Below are 19,748 nucleotides of genomic sequence, written 5' to 3' on the forward strand. Positions count from 1 at the left end.
ACTACATTGATTGTTTTTATATTATTAATCTTGTTGTACTGTGTTTTATGGATTATTATATCGGAAATAAACATTGGCTCGCTTGGTATGTTTCACTCACAGAAGAGGAGTATTTCCAATGGCATCGCAAGTATAACTTAACTTTCTAGTTTCTAATTAGACGATTGTGTTTTATATTAAAGTTTATCTTTGGGATTGTGGATTGATTTCTCTCATAAGTAGTTCGGGCAGAGCATAAAACTAAGAAGTTTAGAACCGGGCTTCTCGAAGTCTGCAGAAGCTGAACAGAAAAGGATTCACATTTATCCAAATTCCAAATTCTACATCCAACTCCAAGCAACCCATCTAAAACAGCGCTGTATTAAAATGTGTGATATGTATTTTTTCTAACCCCTTCTTTTACAGTGCCCTACACAATGTACACCATCAGAAAAAAGGAGGTCTTAGAACAAACAGTGACCAACATAGGCTAGACGTACAGAGTACATTTAGAATGTAGATGCACGCTTCTAGAAATAAAATAAGCAATATAATGGCATTTGCAATTTCAGTTTTAATGGCATTGATGCAAAAAATATACGGCGATGCAGAAATGTTGGAACAATAAATAGGAGAGAGAAAATGTATTTAAAAAAACTTTTTTTCGTTCGTTTTAAACTAGACAAATATACATACACAGTCCTTAACAAATTTCTCATCTTTTCAATAAAATCAGCATCCAATCTATGCACTTAAGCGTTTTAACCTGAAAATCTCGCTCCTACCTTTGTAGAGTTATTTTATACGTCCTAAAAGTCTTGCTTTAGATACTCAGAAGCCCCACTTCACAAACCCAAACGAATCCGGTTTTTTATTTGTAATGGGTATTTCTCTAGGCATAGATATTTAATAAAGTTATGAATCTGCAGTTCTGGGAGACCTGATTTGCTCTGCACGGGACTTCAGCAACAATAGCATAATGGCATCTTGAAATGAGCTGTGATTATCTGGCTATCATTTATCTCCAAAAGAGTCAGACAGACATTAGGCCTAACAGGGAGCCAATTGAGAGAAATACAGTTTCCCAAGAAATACACCGCTACACCAGAAGGACATGAGGTTTTCCATTTACTAAGTGCTCATGTTGACGCGAAAAGCATGTTAAATTAAAATTATTCTGAGAATTCTGCTGTTTTGAAAAAAAGGCCGAGTGTAATCTTTAAGAAGAAGATAATCGAAGAATGTATACTCTCCTAAAAGGGAACACAAAGGCTGCTAGCATTACCCCACTATAAGTAAATGATATTGCATAGTTGGAGGTTTGTCAAATCAGGATGCATGCTAAGTTTGTTGTGCAAGTTCTCATGGTAAAAGGTTCTTGTAAGAATATATTTATGGTCTTGTATTGAAACCCCATTAGACCTCCGTATGGAACAAGATAATACATGAATAATTATGTGGAAGTGATCATCAATGCACACAAAACACACAGTTATAACTGTCCCTTGGAACGACAGTGGTGACTTTAAGGAAGGTAACTATAACTAAAAAGAACATATAGAATATTATTTACAAGAAGAGGTGTATATCTACATCACTGACCTCATGTCGAAAAATTGACTCGTTAGTTCAAAATGAATTTTTTAAAAACCTGCCAAAAAGGCTTCTGCTACAACAATTCACTTAATTTCCAGTGATCTTCATAAAACGCCTACATACTGCCTTGAAAGTATAAATCTATGTCTACATATTCATATATACACCATTAATGATTATATGGTGCATGCTGTATGTTTCATCCTGTAACGCTCTAATGGAAATAGACAAGATATTGAACGTGCATGACTGAATATATTTGCTGGTCAACCACTTCACACTCACGGTTATCTCCTTCTCTTTTGCCTCCTTCTTTACCATTTGTTCTTTTTTTGGATGTCCACTATTATTGTGGACGACAAGTTGATCTTTGCAGCTCATTCACTTTTAATAAAATAGCTACATTGGTTTACTCCAAGGATGCGGTGTAGGATTAAAAAAAAGGTGCTGTGACAGGCTCAAATAAGTTTACATTTCTTTTCTAATCTGACTTAATGAATTGCAAATGTCTATGGTATCACACTCTTATCCCACTAAAGGATGCATATAATTATAAAACTGCAAAATCATCATAATATTTTATGTTATATAACCTCCTCTTCAACACCTTCTCTGCTGCTACAGTCATCACGACTCCTGTGATTGTGACGCAGGTCTTTCATGACACTTCTTCTGCAGGCATATAATTCACTTGAGCATGTGGTTCTGTGTACCTGATTCTCAGTCAAAAAGGCTGGGTGGGGCATGGAAAGGTGGGACAGAGAACAGGGGGCGAAGGGGACTAGCAGAGAAACAACCAAAGTATCTGCTATCCCTTTGCTGAACTAATTGGATACCTTCAGAAATATGGTCATGGGCAAACTTCACCATAACAACTACAACAATAAATAAAAGTAAAGCAAGTATCTTTTTAGTAAACAGTTGGTTTGTAAACAATTAGCACCAGGAAACCCCCTCGGGTAGCTGTGCACTTTATAAACTTCTTAATAATAATAATAATAATAATAATACCAACAACAACACAGGTTCAGAAAAGGACATCAACAAAATGTAAACTTACAGCAAAACGTAGCAGCAGGCAGGACTTGCCAACCCCAGAATCTCCAATCAGAAGGAGCTTAAATAAGTAGTCACTGAAAATAAGATTAAAAAAGAGAGGGATCAAACAGGTTGACTCATGACTTACACAACACAAGCATTCGTACAACCCCTTCGGCCTGATTCCACAACAGTAAAAGTGATGATGCACATGTATGTTTGAGGCTATATATGTAGGACAGTGTAAGGAATTCATGACTTGCCCCCAATGAGTTCAGACAGTCCTAACCTATTCCGGAAACTACTGGTCTCAGTAGACTGAGTGCTTCCTCCAGTAATGGGTTAATGCTCTTCTGTGCCTGAGTGAGATTAAGGGGGGATTCTAAGTAAGGGCATTCTGATGTAGATCAAGGGAAGAAGTCATTCTGAAGCTGGTCAAGATTAGAAGCCACTGTGCAACAAGACCATGAGGTGTCGGAATGGGTAGGGGCATTGAAAAGAAAACATTAGTGGTGAGCTTATTAACGTGCGCCTCAAAAGTAGGTTTTTCATCGAAGAAGATGCCCAGGTTGCATACCTTACAGGCATGATCATGAGGGGGTCTGAGAGAATCAGGCCACCAACTGAAGGATTTCCACAAATAATGTCTGGGAGAATTGGAATTCATGAAATTAACCTGAGCATAGGCACCTTAAATATTGATACGTCCTCCATCAAGTCTATGAACAATCTGGATATCTCCTACATAGGCATAAAGTGTGAGGTCAAAGAATATAATAAAAGCAACCAGGGAGAAACGTAGATGTTAAACAAGGTTGTGCTCAGGGAGGTGACATGAGTAAGCCAGCTTTTATTAACCTTGAATTCGGTGTAAAAAGGGTGCAAAGCCACTGCTTGAGAGTGATCTTTAAGAAATGAGGAAAAGCAGCTGTGAACTGTGCCCTTCCGCCTAATATCTTTGAGCCCGTCTAAAAGAATGTTGTAGGATACTGTGTGACAGGCTGACAAGAGGTCCAATAAGATGAGAGCAGCAGAGCCTCTGGCATTAAATATTTTTCTCATGTCACCACGGGCCAAGACAGTGCCAGTGCTCAGTTGGGACAGAAATCCGATTGATAGACAAATAATAGATGGTGATCTTCAATATACACTTATAGCTGTTGATTGACAAAGCTTTCACAAATCTTAGCCACCAGAGGCAGAGGAGAAATGGGATGATAGATGTATGTTGTATATTTGTACTTCATTCACTATGGCTACTTGGTGTCAGTAGTCCTTTCTTAGTGTTTCTATCTTCCCAATCTCCCATAGTACCTTATGGCAGTTGATGGTCTGGTCAGCTGTGAGGTTTACTGCTCTGCTGTGTATCTTAATAAATCTATCTTAGTAACCTGAAGACGTGTTCTGCTGCCTACCTAACCTATTTACAACAATGTACATTATGGAAGGATCTGCGGCAGGCTTTTTCAGCAGAGGGATGATGAGGTCCTTTTTACAAAATTCAGGCACATTACCACAGCTCAACAAGGACGTTCAGTGTGTGGTAAGAAAAGGAGTTAAATATGATATTACTGCCTTGGCGGGGAATGGGTCAAAAGGGTACTCTGAAGATATGGTGCAGAGTTTACAGATGATGTTTGGATGACTGTGATAAAAGAAGTCTACACGGGGACTGAACGGATAGACATCTGAATGGTGTTAGCAAACAGATTTGAGTTAGTCTTGCTGGAACAAGAGGGGAAGGAACTCAAAAGCATGCACATGAAAGCAAAACTGCAGAGTTAGTATAGTAGTTCAGACTGCTGTAGGATGGGAAAAATTATTCAATATAGACAAAATCTCCTGGAGAAGACTTTGGGCCAGATGTACGAACTGCCAAATAGCGGCTCGGATATTGTGCGGCATTGGCGACTTACAATTTGCGAGGCGCTATTTGGCATGTACCACAGTGTGTTTAACACTGTTTGCGCTTGCCAATGGGGTCACAAATTGCGAGGCTTATGAATAACTAGCAGCCCGTCCCGACGTTGTTCGGGAGCAATTAGGCTTCAGGGCCCCCGCCCGCCCCGACATTGTCCGTGGGTCCCCGCGTAGCCTTCCTCCATATATTGCAGTATTATACCTCTATGTTTACTTTGTACACTTTTGTAACCTGCACACATCACTTTTTCCTCCTATACCTCTATGTTTACTTTCTACGCTTTTGTAACCTGCACACGTAACGTTTTCCTCCTGTAATGCACCATTTGGCTCACTTTTGTAATGCTCCGTTTGCTTCCTCTTGCTACCTGCACACGTCACTTTTTCCTCCTATACCTCTATGTTTACTTTCTATGCTTTTGTAACCTGCACACGTAACTTTTTCCGCCTGTAATGCACCGTTTGGCTCACTTTTGTAATGCTCCGTTTGCTTCCTCTTGCTACCTGCACACTTCACTTTTTCCTCCTATACCTCTATGTTTACTTTCTACGCTTTTGTAACCTGCACACATAACTTTTTCCTCCTGTAATGCACTGTTTGGCTCACTTTTGTAATGCTCCGTTTGCTTCCTCTTGCTCACGATGTACGCTCTTGTAACCTGCACATGTAACTTTTTCCTCCTGTAATGCACCGTTTGGTTCACTTTTGTAATGCTCCGTTTGCTTCCTCTTGCTCACGATTGTCATTTTTGCTTCATTTTCCCGCGGCTCACCGCTCCTAACTAAAACCTACCTCATCCGCCGCTCACCGCTCCTCCCCGCCTGTCCGCTGCTCCTCACCGCCTTGCCACCGCTCCTCACCGCCTGTACGCCGCTCCTCACCGCCTGTACGCAGCTCCTCCCCGCACCATGTCCGCCGGTTCTCCTCGCGCTCCTGGACACCGCTCCTACCCGTTCTCTCCTCGCGGCAGCACGCACGTCGCGGCCGGCGCTTCTTCCAAGGGACTACTTTTTTTCGGTAAATTTTTTAAATAACGTATATTTATTACGTTTATATAGCCTATGTCCATCTGCACACCCTGACGATTACAAGGATGTATCTGGTGTGTGGATTGGCTCTGCGGTTCCCGAGTTTACCCGCCTCAAAGGTTCAAAGTTCTTCCTTTATAATAGTAGTATAGATAATGAGTCTCTTGCAATTTGCGAGCCCATTGGGTATGGCAGGCCCTCCCAGGAATGGTGGCCTGCTGGGCTCAGTAGACCACCATGTCTGGGACTGCTTTTCAATAAAGCAGCTTTTTTCTTTTTCAATGCAGCCCGTTTTCCTTAAAGAAAAACGTGATGCATTTAAAAAATAAATAAAACGTTTTTGTTAAAATTTTTAGGGCAGGCAGTGGTCCCTGAGACCACTACCTGCCCTTCAAAAATAATATTGCATACATTTGCAAAGGGGAAGGTGTTCCCAGGGACCCTTTCCCATTTGTGAATGCATTACCACCTACTTGAAGTAGGTGGTAATGTGTGAATGTTTTGCGACTGCAATTGCGGTTGCAAAACATTGTAACATAGCTTTGCAGTCACTATAAGAAGGGAACGCCCCTTCCTAATAGCGAGTAGCAAAACAGTATTTTACGTGTCGCAAAATTGAGACTCGCAAAATACTGTTTGTACATGGGTCCATGCTTTTTAGCGTGCGCAAACCGGTCTAAGACCTGTTTCCGCACTCTAAAAAGCATCATACATCCGGCCCTTTATGTGTTGTACAAGATTTTTGTATGTTTGAAATTCAGTTTTAGAATTAATTTCATCAGCAGAGTTGTATGAAGGTCTCTTTCGTCTTTTTATTTTTGCGCACAGCCTCTTGACAAAGGGAAGTTCTTGGTTAAACCAAGAGGCAGAGGATGTTATCTGACACAGCATACTTGTTTTCAGAGGGATAGCGGATCTAATGCCTTATTAACCCAAACCCTGAAGAGGGTAGAATTGATGTTACCATCAGAATAAAAAGTAAGCATACAAGGTCCCAAAATGGAGGCAATCTGCAAAATACCACGTTTCAATAATGGTTTGGTTGAAATATGGAACACTAAGAGAAAAAAATAGTTTTCTGGTCAGACCAGGTCACCTCTAAGGTGGGAGAAGCCAAAATTAAAATTAAAAAAAATAAAATAGGGTCAATGGTATGTCCTGCTGTGTGGGCCCAGACACTAACAGAGGGAGATTAAAAGCAGAAAATGAGCTAAGTAGCTATTGGGCAACCACAGCTGTGTGATTATTTACATGTAAGTTAAAAGTCTCCCAGAACAATTACTTTATCGTTTTTCAAACAAAAGGAGGTAATTGAAGCAAAATTTAAGGTTAATGGTTCTCGTTGAAGGATAGATTCTGAATCGGTAATCTCCCCCTGATGAAAGGGTGGATGTAATTAAAGTAGATTTAAAAATTATAGCCATGCCACCACCAGGGTGTGATAGATGGTCAAGCTGCTTACTATGATAACCTGGGGGGATTGCCAGCACAATGTCTGGAGTCAAGTCCTCTTCGAGCCAGGGTTCAGTGATGCAAGCTAAATCTAGATTATCCAATAAAAGATTCAAGACCTCTATACCATGTTTTATCAAAGCTCAAGTGTTTAAAGAACACATCTGATGGCCAATGTTACACAAGGAGTACAGCGTAAGGGATTGTTCAATAACAATATGAGAGATGAAGACATGAAAACTGAGAGATCACCTGTAGGTGTTGACCATTGGGAGAGGGACAAGGGACAAGGAAGGAGAGCTTGTAAGTTCAGAGGAAGAAGGAATATAAATATTACCATCTATATTTTTAAGACTATAAGAAATAAGACAGACTGGGAAAATATTATGCAGAGCCGTGGAGGGCTTCACCTGGGAAGTGAAACTGGCAGCATTCCTGATCTGGTGCCTGGGCAGCCGTCCCACAAGCAAGTCACTCTGTACCATCAGTAATAAAACCTGGGGTGGTCTCCACATCTCGATGGAAGAAGAACACAAGTGACTGCACTGACCAAACTCTAATGTCGATCACGCAGTACAGCACAAAGATGGCGGGAACTCCCACCACAAACCCTGGTGTAAGAAGAGCTCTGTCCGCAAAGCATGAGCAGTAGACAAAAAAGCAGCAGGAGAAACAAGCATTTGCAATGCAATCAGTCTCGCCTTTGCGGCCTTCGAAATATTTATCCATGCAACACATTGTCTGTAACTGGGGGTCAGTTGTGGTTCCACCAGGATGCAGGGAAGGGAAACAGTGTGTTCCCAATTTAGGACCAGCTGTCTGACAAATGCCAAATATCGAAGGATCTGTGAAGTTAATAAGGTAATAATGCCCTAAAATTAAGGGCAGGGGGTGTTAAAACCATATTGAATCGAGAGATCCAACTACGAGGGTCCGGATACCAATAGAACGTCAGGAGCCTGAAGGATTAGCGCGTGTGTCTTTAATAGCAGAGGGGTTCGAATACACACCGGCATTTAAATGTAGTCGGCAATTGTGCATCAAGATAAAGAAAGGAGGAGGAGCGGGAGCACTGGGAAGGGCACAGTGTGGACAAGTGTCATTGGCGGCCATATTGGTAGAGGGAATTACAGTATACAAGCCCAGGCAACGGGTTAACAAAAGAAGGAAGGAAAAATAAAACTAAAATAAAGTAAACACGTTGCAATGATAAAATAGTAGGCAACTCCAGCTTGTAGGCCAAGAAGATATTGGGACAGAACAAGTCAGGATGAACACCGGAGGTATTAGTGATTTCTGACACAGAAGGTCTCTGGGAATGCAGGCACAAAGCCACATTCACGTCCTGAAAATGATTTTGTAACCACTTGCAGAGCGCATTGTAACAAAATGAAATACAAGGCTGCCAAGAGCTATTGCAAACCTTTAGAAATTATTCTGTGGATGGAAATACTTGAACTCCATTGTTTTTAAATTACTCATTATATGTGTTGAAATCCTATACTATAAGTGTTGTGCACTAACAGATGTTTAGTACAGTAACAGTTTCAAGTTGAAAAGTACATTGCTTGCCTTATTTCACTAAAAAATCAGAAGCTTAGTTGTGGAGGCAGTGTTCTTTGCTCTTGCTGTGTGTTAATTGTAATAGGGATTGCTAGAATGAACAGTGTCTGTGGGGGCATGGTGGAGTGCACGCCCGATAAGGGCATGACCTAGGTAGAGAGCGCAACCATGTAGCCACTTAAAATGCAGTGAAAAGAAGTCCCCAAGCACAACAAAAAAGCAGAAGCATATAAGTCCTGCGGAAATACTCCCGAGCCCACAAAGTATATACAACACATCATCTTGCAGTGCAAGCTCTGTGGGCTAGACCTAAAAAGAGGGATGGGAGAGTGGAGCATGAGAGGGAAAAAGAGATTGCAGTTGGAGACCAGTAAAAAGAGTGAAACAAAAAAGAAGTCACACAAAGAATGAAATAATGCAGAAATCATTAAGCAACGAAGAGGCGCTAGGCAGTATGTCAGGACAAATAGCTAAAACACTTGAAAAAAATAACAATGGAAGTGTTAGCAGTTCCAACAATAGCAAAAAGTCCTCTTTGTTGTGTTCTTTGGGTGGTTCTACAGGTTTTCAAATATAAAGGATTGTTCTATCTGCCTCAGGTTGGTTTTGTACTTACTATTCTGGGTTCATCGCGGACATCGCTGTTTTGGCTGATGTTCTGTCTTATTTTCAGGGTTATCCTCCTGATCCTGTAGTACCTTTGTTTCAATTTGGGATCTGCAGCAACGGAAGAAAAAATTGCAAGAGTGAGATTTGTTTGCAACACTAAGAAAAACAGTTCAACTACATTTCTGAGTGAAAGATCTGCAGTTCCTTGGCACAACAAAGGATTGATCCCTAAATGAGGTGTAAAACAGCGTTAGATCTGAGCCTCGTCACCTGCTTAGCTTGAATATATTCATGTTACATACTTATTTATTTTTAAACCTTTATTTTCAGTTTTTACAAACAGTAAAAACAATATAGCCAGAGATTGTCAGGAAAAACGTTTATGTTGGGTGAGATCCACGACAAAGTGCAAGATTATAACAAGCATTTGCAATGCAATAGGTCTTGCAGCATTTAAGTTTGAGTTACTGGCATTGTAAATGACAATGGTTTGCATAATGTTTGTTTTTTGGTGTCCGTGTGTGCATGGCAGTGGTGGTGTCTGTGTGTGTATGGCAGTGGTGGTGTCTGTGTGTGTATGGCAGTGGTGGTTTCCCTGTGTGTATGGCAGTGGTGGTGTCCCTGTGTGCATGGCAGTGATGGTGTCCGTGTGTGCATGGCAGTGATGGTGTCCGTGTGTGCATGGCAGTGGTGCTACGTATATAAGTGTGCTTGGCCTTTGGCCATAGATTAGACTAAGGGTGTGATCAGAGTGTGTGAGTGTTTTGTTTGAGGGGGCAAGTGTGCATTTCTGTGAGTAGAAAGTGAAGTACGCAGTGTTGTGAATAGGCATGAACATTCGTTCATTTGAAAACACTTGAGCCCTATAACACCTCTAAATGCCATCTTGCAATTGTTTTGTTCCCTTACTTTAAGTGGGTCCTTCCCTCTGTCGCCTTTCAGACTATAAGACATCATTCCAGTAAAATACATTTATTAGCACACATGCCTAAATACTTTGAATGCTTGCGCCTGCAATCGAGATTCCACATAACAAAGGTGCAATAGCAAAACTATGTGTCTATGCCTGTTTATATGTGGGGGACTCACAACTGAACTGGTCAGGAGAAGTAAGAATCCTTCTGGCAGCCCCACTCTTTACCTCGCCAGTGTGCTTGCACAAGTGCGCATTAAGCTTCCACGCCTTATTGAAAGACGCACTGCAGTCCGGATCGGAGCAGATGTAGCGCTTCTTGAACTCGTCCACGCCGGTCTCACCCATACTTCTAACGAAGCAGTCCTGCAGCACACGGCTCTCGATGTTCGGAGACCAGCTTTCCACGTTGGTAAAGAAGGCTGAGCTTTATTCAATCGGTAACGTTAAGAGTTACGCCCCTTTGCACTGAAGTCTGGGTGACGCGCGATGACCTCACGTATCAGATTCACTGCACAGGCGTAGACTGTTCGTTGAAGAGCACTCTTTCACTTTAGATTCTTGTGTTTTGAGTATGGTGTTTTCCAAACGTTATTATAGACAAGTAAACAAGAGAACAGAAAAGGTTTATAAATCGGGCGAAACGAGCAATTAAAGATATCGAACCGCTAAAGAAGTTGTCTTCGCGCAAACATTCACAGACCACTTAGTAATGTAGCAGTAAAGGCCCCGGAAGTCAGGCACGGTTGCCTGTGACGGGGCGGGGCCACGTCCAGACCGGAAGAGGAGGCAGGCGGAGTCGATGCGTCTCGCGGCCCGGGGCTCCTGTGAGCGGTGTGGAGTCCCGGGGCTGCGCTAGCAGGAGGTTGGGCGCCGCGTGCTGAGAGAAGAGTCCCCGACATTGCCCAGGTAAGTTTCAAAAGGCTGGAGGGGCTTGGTGCACTTGTGTGTGTGTGTGTGCGTGTATGCGTGTATGCTCGTGTGTGTATGCGACGGTGACGGCGGGGGAGGGGGAGGGGGGGCCTCGGTGCACTTGTGTGTGTGCGTGTGTGTGTATGTGTCAAGGGGGGGGTGTCTCTGTATGTATGTATGTGCGTGCGTGCATGGGCGCTTGTGTGTGTGTATGCGCTTGCGCTTCCCAGGAGACAGCGCCTGGCCACAGCGCGCGTTCCAGTTACAAATCGGCTCGAAGGATGCGTGTGGCCGAAACTGTCTCCTGGGAAGCGCACTCGCTAACAAAAGATCTCTAGCGGAGACACAGCGCTGACGCGCTGTGTTCGCTACGAGACCTAAAAATGGTACATGATCACTATCCGCTTTACCAGTCATCCCACAGCACTGAGCTTATCATAAGAACATCAGTACATCAACGGGCATCCTCCTCAGCTGTACATCCACTTCATGTTACATACTTTTATGTTATAAATGAATTACACAAAAGTATAGTTGGTGGTGCGCAATAACTAACATTAAAAACGTTATGCTGTCTTGACCGTCGCTGCTCACTAGAATTGTCCTTAAAATGTATCTGAATACGCCGCCAGGGCCCGCGGAGCGAGAATCGAAATTTGCCTAGCATAGTAACGGTAAGTTTCAATTCTATTAAGGACACAGAGGTGAGGATTATGCTTTTCTCTCTTTGCTGTTTATTATCAAAAACCACATAGCAGCCAGAAAAGCAATAAATGTGAAAAAATCTCTCATGTACCCCAACACTGGGTCAAAAAGAACACATCCAAAGTCAGAACACAGAGGGTGGACTACAAATCCCATCAGTCCAAGAACATAGTACTTCTACAGTGTCAACAATCATAAGGTAGGGCGTCCATCTTGTGATCCCTTCCTCTTTCTTCGCGCGAGTCACGCCAAATCATCCACGGTCTTGCTTTGCATCATTACCTAGCAGGAAAAAGCACAACAGCGTGAGCGTTGCAAATCCCACTAGACGGGTAAGACCAATTAAAGTATAATACTCATACAGAAAGCCACCACAAGTGAGTGCACTTAAATCAAGCTGTTTACTTACAACAATACGGGGAGGGATTTCCGCAGGAGTGTGGGTGGGATAATCCTCGTCTCCGTGTCCTTAACAGAATTGAAACTTACCGTTACTATGCTAGGCAAATTTCGATTCTATGTCAGGAGCGGAGGCTTCAGATTATGCTTGTTCGAAGCTTACTGACCACCAAACTTGCAATATCCACCACAGGTTTAAAATAAAACCGTTTGAAAGTGAAATCCGAGGACCAATCCGCTGCACGCAGCAGGTCCTCCAAACGCGCTCCCAATGAGAAAGCCTTGGAGGCCATGGCGCCTCCGGCCGAATGAGCTCCAAACTGTTGAGTATCAATGCCAGCTTCTTGTAGCACCCACTGCACCCAACGGGCTATGGTGAGAGAAGACACTGCCTTGTGCGGTTTGCGCAGCGCAATTAGGAGCTGCCGTTCACCCGGAGGGCAAAGTTCCATTGTAATCTCTTCGTATGTCTTCAAGCACTGAACAACACAAAGTTTGGGAACGTCCACAAAGGCCGGGTAAGATATAGATCTTGTAGCGGACTTTGTACGGCGGCCCACTGTAAAGGTAACCCCATCTGGGGAAAACACTCTCGCTGATATATCCAAGGACCCGACATCAGAGACTCTACGACACGACACAACACCAAACACAAGAGCATAGCCAATTTAGCAGATAGTTCTTTCAGAGAAATATATTGGTTTTGTTGCCAAGAAAGGAAAAGATTTAGAACCACGTTAACGTCCCATAGGACGGAGTATCTCGGCTCCGGAGGTAAAGAAAGACGTACTCCCCAAAGGAGTCTGCAAAACAAGGGGTGCTCTCCAACCGGAGCCCCGTTTAACAGTTCATGCGCTGCCGAAATTACTGAACGTATTGCGTTAATGGTCCGGTAAGCCAGAACGTCCGCCGCCAATTCTGCCAGAAAATTTAAGATGTGAACGACGGCTGCGACCAGGGGATCCAGGTCCCGTCGAAGACACCAACAAACCCACCAGGACCATGCTGATCGGTACCTCTTTGTGGTACTGTTAGCCCATGCTTTAGACAGAAAGGACTCAGCTGAGCCCGAAAGGCCTGGGAGTGACCAGCGTCTCCGGAAAGCCGCCACCACATGAGGCGGAGAGAATCTTGCATTATTAGGTGATGCGGGTCCCCGTCCGGATTGAGAAGAAGACGAGGGAGCCGGAGGAGTAGGATTGGAGAATCCCAAGACAGTTCCAGAAGAACTAGAAACCAAACTTGTGATCTCCACCAGGGCGTCACCATCACCACTTCCGCCTTTTGGCGGCGAAGATGGGCCGCTGACCTCACCACCATCGAAAACGGAGGGAAGGCGTAAGGCCTTTCCCGACTCCAGTCTTGGAGAAACGCATCTGTGGCTTCCGCCAGAGGTCTCCAACTGAAGAACCTTGGCAACTGGAAGTCGAGGCGGGACGCAAACAGATCCACCGAGAACGGGCCCCATATGGTTTCCAACCAATGAAACACCCACGCGTCCAACTTCCATAGACTAGAGTCCCGTAGGTACCTCAAGTGCCAGTCCGCCACCTGATTGGCCTGACCCGGCAGGTACTCCGCCGTCACCGAGACCCGATGGGCTAGGCAGTAATCCCAAAAATCTCTCGCCAGATTCGCCAGGGTCCGGGACGTAGCGCACCGCTGAGATGTTGTCCATCCGTAAAAGTACACATGAGTTTGCCGAGCACTTGGTCCAGCAACGGACTGCAAAAGTGCCCGCCAGTAGCTCCAGGCAGTTGATATGGAGTCGCTGCTCCTCTAATGCCCAACCTCCGCCTGTGGAGAAATCGCCGCAGCGGGCGCCCCAGCCCGATCTGCTGGCGTCCGACTCTATTATTAAGTCCGGAACCGACCTAAAAATCGCACGGCCGTTCCAAGCCTCCATATGGGAGAGCCACCAGGACATCTCTCCCTTCACTTCGTCTGACAGAGGGACCAATTGGTCGTAAGACAGGCCCCTCCTGAGGTGATACGCTTTGAGGCGCCGGAGGGCCCTATAATGAAGCAGACCCGGGAAGATCGCTTGAATGGAGGACGAGAGAAGTCCTACTACTCTGGCGATCTGATGCAGGGACGTGTGCGTCTTGGCTATCGTCTGCCTTAGTTCGTGCCTGATTTTGGCCATTTTCCGTGATGGGATACTCAGAGAGGCCTGCACCGAGTCCACAACGAACCCCAGGAACACCATCTTCTGGGAAGGCGTAAAGACAGACTTGTCCTTGTTGACAATGAAGCCCAGACCCCGCAACAGAGCTATCGTCTGGTTGAGCTGAAGAACCAACTTGTTGGGACATTGCTCCATCAAAAGGATGTCGTCCAGATAGACATTCATCTGAATACCTTGACTCCGAAGGACCTCCACTGCTGGATGCAACAGCTTGGTGAAACACCAAGGAGCCGAGGAAAGCCCGAATGGAAGGGCCATGAACTCGAAGACTTGGTCCCACCAGAGGAACTGTAGGAACCGACGGTGAGGCTGGTGGATGGGTACCACTAAGTACGCATCCTTGAGGTCTAAACGTACCATCCAGTCGTTTGACAACAGGATGTCCCGCAAAAGATGGATACCCTCCATCTTGAAGTGGTTGTACACCAACCAGCCGTTGAACCTCCGGAGGTTTATCACGGGTCTCCTGCCTCCATCCGTTTTTTCCACCAGGAAAATATTGCTGAGGAAGCCGGAGGGATGCCGTCTTGAACGACAAATGGCTCCTTTCCGCAACAGCGCAGAGACCTCTTCGTCGATCAACCGGGCATCCTCCTGGGAAAAAAGAATAGGACGTGGAGTCCTTAACTGATAAGGGCGGTCGTAAAAGTCTATACGGAAGCCGCGCACGGTTTGAAGCACCCATGCGTCCTTCGTGAGTGCCGCCCAGGCCTCCGGAAAACACGCTAACCTCCCCCCTATCAGAACCTGGTCCGCAGGGATTACACTCACCGTGGGAATTGTGGTTTCCTGCGTCGTTCCTGTAGCCACCTCGTCCTCCGAACCGTTGGCCTTTGGAGGGGTAGAAATTATTGTAGTTGGCCGAGGAATTGTATTGGCCTCTGCCGGAGCCTTGCCCTTTATTGGGTTGATTCTGACCGCCACGGCCGGTCGTGAGGCCCCTACCACGACCGCCCCCCCTAGAAAAACGCTGGTGGAACACCCTCTTGTTGGTTGATTGGGCTTTGTCTAGGGAGGAGAAAGTGGAGACAAACTTTCCTAATTCTTTTATGAAAGGGTCTCCAAACCGGCCGCCCTGCACCACAGCTCCCGCCTCCGAGGAGGCCAGGTCCCCCAACTTGGGATCCAATTTGATGAGCAAGGAGCGCCGACACTCAGTTGAGAGGGCGCAGTTGGCGTTACCTAAGAATATCACCGCCCTCTGCGCCCAGTTTGACAAAACGTCCGGTGAAATTGTGAAACCCGACTCCTTGGCTTCCTCCGCCATATCGAGGATCTTTGTCAGTGAGCCTATTGTGTCCAATAATTTGTCTTCGCACGACCGCCACGAGCGGTCTATGCCCTTGCGAGGGTCCTTAACAAACTTTGCCATAAAGGTGGCCATTTTCCCGTCTAGCTCAGAAGTCATGGCCACCTTTCCCTCCAGTGTAGGCCGCGGACATTCTCCCCTCAGGCAACTACGCGCCTCCTTTTCCAAGGGCTTGCGTAGATGCCCCGCCACGAACTTCGCGAATATTTCGCCCGGCACCCAAGCTGCCGACCTCGGATGAATGATATCGTCCGGGTCAAGCATACCTAAAGCGTCCTGGGGCAACTCAGCCGCGGAGCCAGACAGGCGCCACGACCGCACGGAATCCTCGTCATCATCAGTGTCCGCAGGGGAGAACCCTCCCGGAGAGGAAGGGGCTGTCCCGGTTGGCACCGAAGGGCCCGGGGCTGGGAGCGGCGCAGATTTATCAGGATCAGTCGCCTTGGCAAAAAACGCATCCCTGAGGCGTTCAAAGGCGTCTTTATCCACACCCCGCGTACCCCCCGAGCCTCCGTCCCTACACACCTTCTTGGGTGCTGGCGGATTCCCCTCCAAGGGAGCTGGGGTAACCGCAGGGGAACCTAGTGGCACAGGGGCCAAATTCGCACACTCTTCCACAATGCGGGCCAAGAGTCTATCCTCCATAGGCCCCACAATCTCCTGCACACACCTATAGATAGACTGATTGACCGCTTCATAGAACTCGTCATCCCCCAAATACTGGTGGGTTTCCTCCTCCACATAATACCCCTCTGCCATGACTGTTGACCCTGCAATGCTGTGGGCAAGGCAGAGGATCCCAACTGGCACCAAGAACCAGAGGTATGAGCTAACCGAAGGCTAGCAAAGGCTTTTTGTACTGGCACCCCAGAAAATTACAGAGGCAGCACTCCTCTCACAGCGCGCTGACCCTCTTTCTTAAGACCGGGTCAATGCCGCCCCCCTGCGTGCTTCAAGCTAAATAAAGGCTAGCCAGCGGACTATTCCGTCAAAGGTGCTGGAAGGTACAGCCCGTAGGCGTCAACCCGGTAATCTGCTTTTACAGACCCCCTCGGGAGTAGAATTAGTACGGGGCAATACAACCCTTCAGGGCGTCACGGTGAGGCGGCAGGCAAAGGCTCCGGCGTGGCTCCTCTCCTCAGCGCGGCTCCCGTCTCTCAGGGAAAGACCGTGCTGAGGAGAACGAGACGCGACGGCTCCCTCTAGCGGCGAGAACACACAGACGCAACCCCGGGGACAGTTGCGTCAGGGGCGAAACGTCCCCGCGACATTGACGAACAAAAAGGGGCTCTGCAAGAGAAAATACACACGGCAATCCCAGACAATGGCCGCTAATCGAAAAAACACTAATTGCACGGTGCCTGAAACCCAAAACACCCCCACAACACAGTAATGAGTGAGAGCATAGGAAAAGGCACTTAACTGGCTGCGAAGCAGCGAAGAAAGAGGAAAGGATCACAAGATGGACGCCCTACCTTAAGATTGTGGACACTGTAGAAGGACTATGTTCATGGACTGATGGGATTTGTAGTCTACCCTATGTGTTCTGACTTTGATATGTTCTTTTTGACCCAGTGTTGGGGTACATGAGATATTTTTTCACATTTATTGCTTTTCTGGCTGCTATGTGGTTTTTGTTAATAAACAGCGAGGAGAGAAAATCATAATCTGAAGCCTCCGGTCCTGACATAGAATTGAGGGAATCACATATGCAGCTGCCATGTCTAAACTGACGACAAAAGGTTTCCGCTGGGTTCCCCTCAATGGGTAATCACAGGTGCCTCTGAGTTCTCTAAATGAGAAAAGGCTCTGGGTCCGTAATAAGTAGCACTCAATGTACACAGTTTGCAACAAAACTTGAGAATCACTTCAGCATGCTTGACTCTCTAGGTAGGCGTGGGCCATTAGTCCAGGGCTTACCTTGGAAGAGGTACAGTGAGTCTAACTACAAAATAACACAGACATCCAACCAAAATAAGTACCAAGGAACAGCAATGTGATTGTGGGACACAACTCTTTTAATATTAGTTCATATACACACATATATAGTACATAAGCAGATGCGCAGAATTTAATATGCTATTTACTAAGATTCTTGAGTGTGGGAGAGGCCATATGCGTCGAGTGTGTCATGATACCTCTATCCTTCATCAATCTATGTTTCATGCTTTTGTGTAACAGTAATTCAAAGCTAGTGGTATCTTGGAACCAGCAACAATCATGTTTTCCTCTGGTGTATATTAAAAATAAAATGGCTTCTACACCTGATCCAAGTACACATGCCTGCTAGGTCCACCCATATGGGTCTATACAATTTAACTTCAGTGTTTGGGTTTCATCTTCAGTTTTATTGCAAACATATGGCACCACGTTTAGGCATTTTCACTTTAGCCCTTGAGAAGACTGCATGTCCTTCTCTATTTGTTCTTCTTTTTTCTTCTACGCCCCTTCTCGTTCTCCAAAACCTCACATCCTCATTCATCCTTGGAATTTCCCCTCCCTCACTATCTCCATATACACCCCCCCCCCAGTTCCTCCTTGACAGAGCACTTCAGTTGCTTTGTGTATTTCTTTCCGGGGCTCCTCTCACTCCCCCTAAAAGCCCTTGGCATATTTCGCTCCACCCACAGCTATAGGCATTGCCACTGCTTGTAGAACTGCTTGTAAACACAGGCAAAGCCAACAGCAGAAGGTGAACATCTTCAAATGTTATTTTGCATACCTTCAAGCTACCACATATCATCTAGATGCAACATGAAACATATCTTGAAATGGTATAACAATAGGTATACAAAGTAATACTGTTACACTATTCCATCATGGAAAACCACACCACATCTATCACACCTGGCTTCACTTGAAATACGCGATTACATGCATCAGCCCATTTCCTAAAGGGAACAAAGAAATTTGAATAATCTTTCCCATACTGCGTTCCTGAACCCAGCTTCCTGTTGATAAATGCTTAATAGGTTCCATCATCTTTAAAGCTTTGTAGCTGCCTACATCAATGCATCTTTATAAAGAAATGCATGCAGAAGGTGTGGTGATCTTCAAGAAATAAAAATGCTGCATGATTAGACACCTTCCTTCAATAAATAAATGAAAGCCAAAACCCACATTCTGCTCCCACTTCTTCAACAATGTACCACTGTATTTCCATCTCCTAGATCCTTACTATATGTTGGCAGGGATACTGAATATCTATGTATGTCTCTATACTACGTATCTATACTATATCTACTTTCATTTGGCATCTCCTCACATAACTATCTTCTCTTCTTCATTTCAAATCTTCAATCGACAGGTTTGATACTACTAATCTGGTATTGCCTACTACTAATCTGGAACTGTCAGATTAATAAGAGGGGAAAATGATGGAATGTTGTGGAAGGTGGGAGTGTAGATTAAATAAAAGACTTCAAATCCTTTGTTCTAATGGCTGTGGGTATGGAGTTTCATACTTTGGTGTGTTCTCTGAAAATGCTTGGTGGACAGGATGTTTTATCTTGAAGGCTGGGGAGGGGGTTGAGATGCAAGTTGTCAAGGATAGGCCCTCCTTGGATGGCAGGTTTGTGATTTAGATAATGTAAAGTCGTGGTATGTAGAGCTTTGTGTACTATGCAGGCCAGCTTAAAAGTGATGGCTTCGAAGAAAAGTCAGTCAAGGAGGGTGATCAGAACTGGCATGATGTGCTCAGATTTCTAGTTCCTATACTGATCTTCCATCTGCACAGAGGGTGGCTTTTGGTGGTGGGGGTGGGAGGTGAAGTTTGGATTTACCATACAATACTGAGTTACTGTAGTCTGTCTATGATAGCAGTAGTTATTGCATCATGTATTAAAGTTGGGCTCCAGAATGAATGGTTTGACAACCCCGGGAAGTCTGATCTGACTGTGTGTATATGGCTAGAGAGGTTATGTGAGCAGGTATGTTAAGATTTTTGTCTAGCAGAAATCTGGCATATTCCACGATTGGTGGCGTACTCAAATAGGTTGAGGACATGAGCCAGGTTTGAAGAATAGGTCAGTGAGCTGGAGAACTGCCTTTTGGCATGATTTAGTTTTAGATGGTAGTAAATGTTAGAGATTTCGTGGATGCGAATAATGGTTCAATTTAAAGGTAAAAGAGTGGTG

At 45.2% G+C, this 19,748-nt stretch overlaps 1 protein-coding gene across 3 annotated transcripts in view; it reads right to left on the bottom strand.

The window, feature by feature from the left end:
- Positions 1-19,748, bottom strand: part of LOC147692494 (ras-related protein ORAB-1-like) — a 188,821-nt gene that overhangs the window by 82,915 nt on the left and 86,158 nt on the right. For all 3 annotated transcript variants that reach the window (XM_086938704.1, XM_086938702.1, XM_086938703.1), the window contains exons 2-3: positions 9,194-9,294; positions 2,636-2,708 (exon numbers count right to left, since the gene is read on the bottom strand). In XM_086938704.1, the coding sequence (XP_086794830.1) occupies positions 2,636-2,708; positions 9,194-9,216 (96 nt within the window). In that variant the 5' untranslated portion in view covers positions 9,217-9,294. The remainder of the gene's footprint in view (positions 1-2,635; positions 2,709-9,193; positions 9,295-19,748) is intronic.

The sequence above is a fragment of the Lissotriton vulgaris genome, chromosome 9 (assembly GCF_964263255.1).
Source record: "Lissotriton vulgaris chromosome 9, aLisVul1.2, whole genome shotgun sequence".
Lineage (NCBI taxonomy): Eukaryota > Metazoa > Chordata > Amphibia > Caudata > Salamandridae > Lissotriton > Lissotriton vulgaris.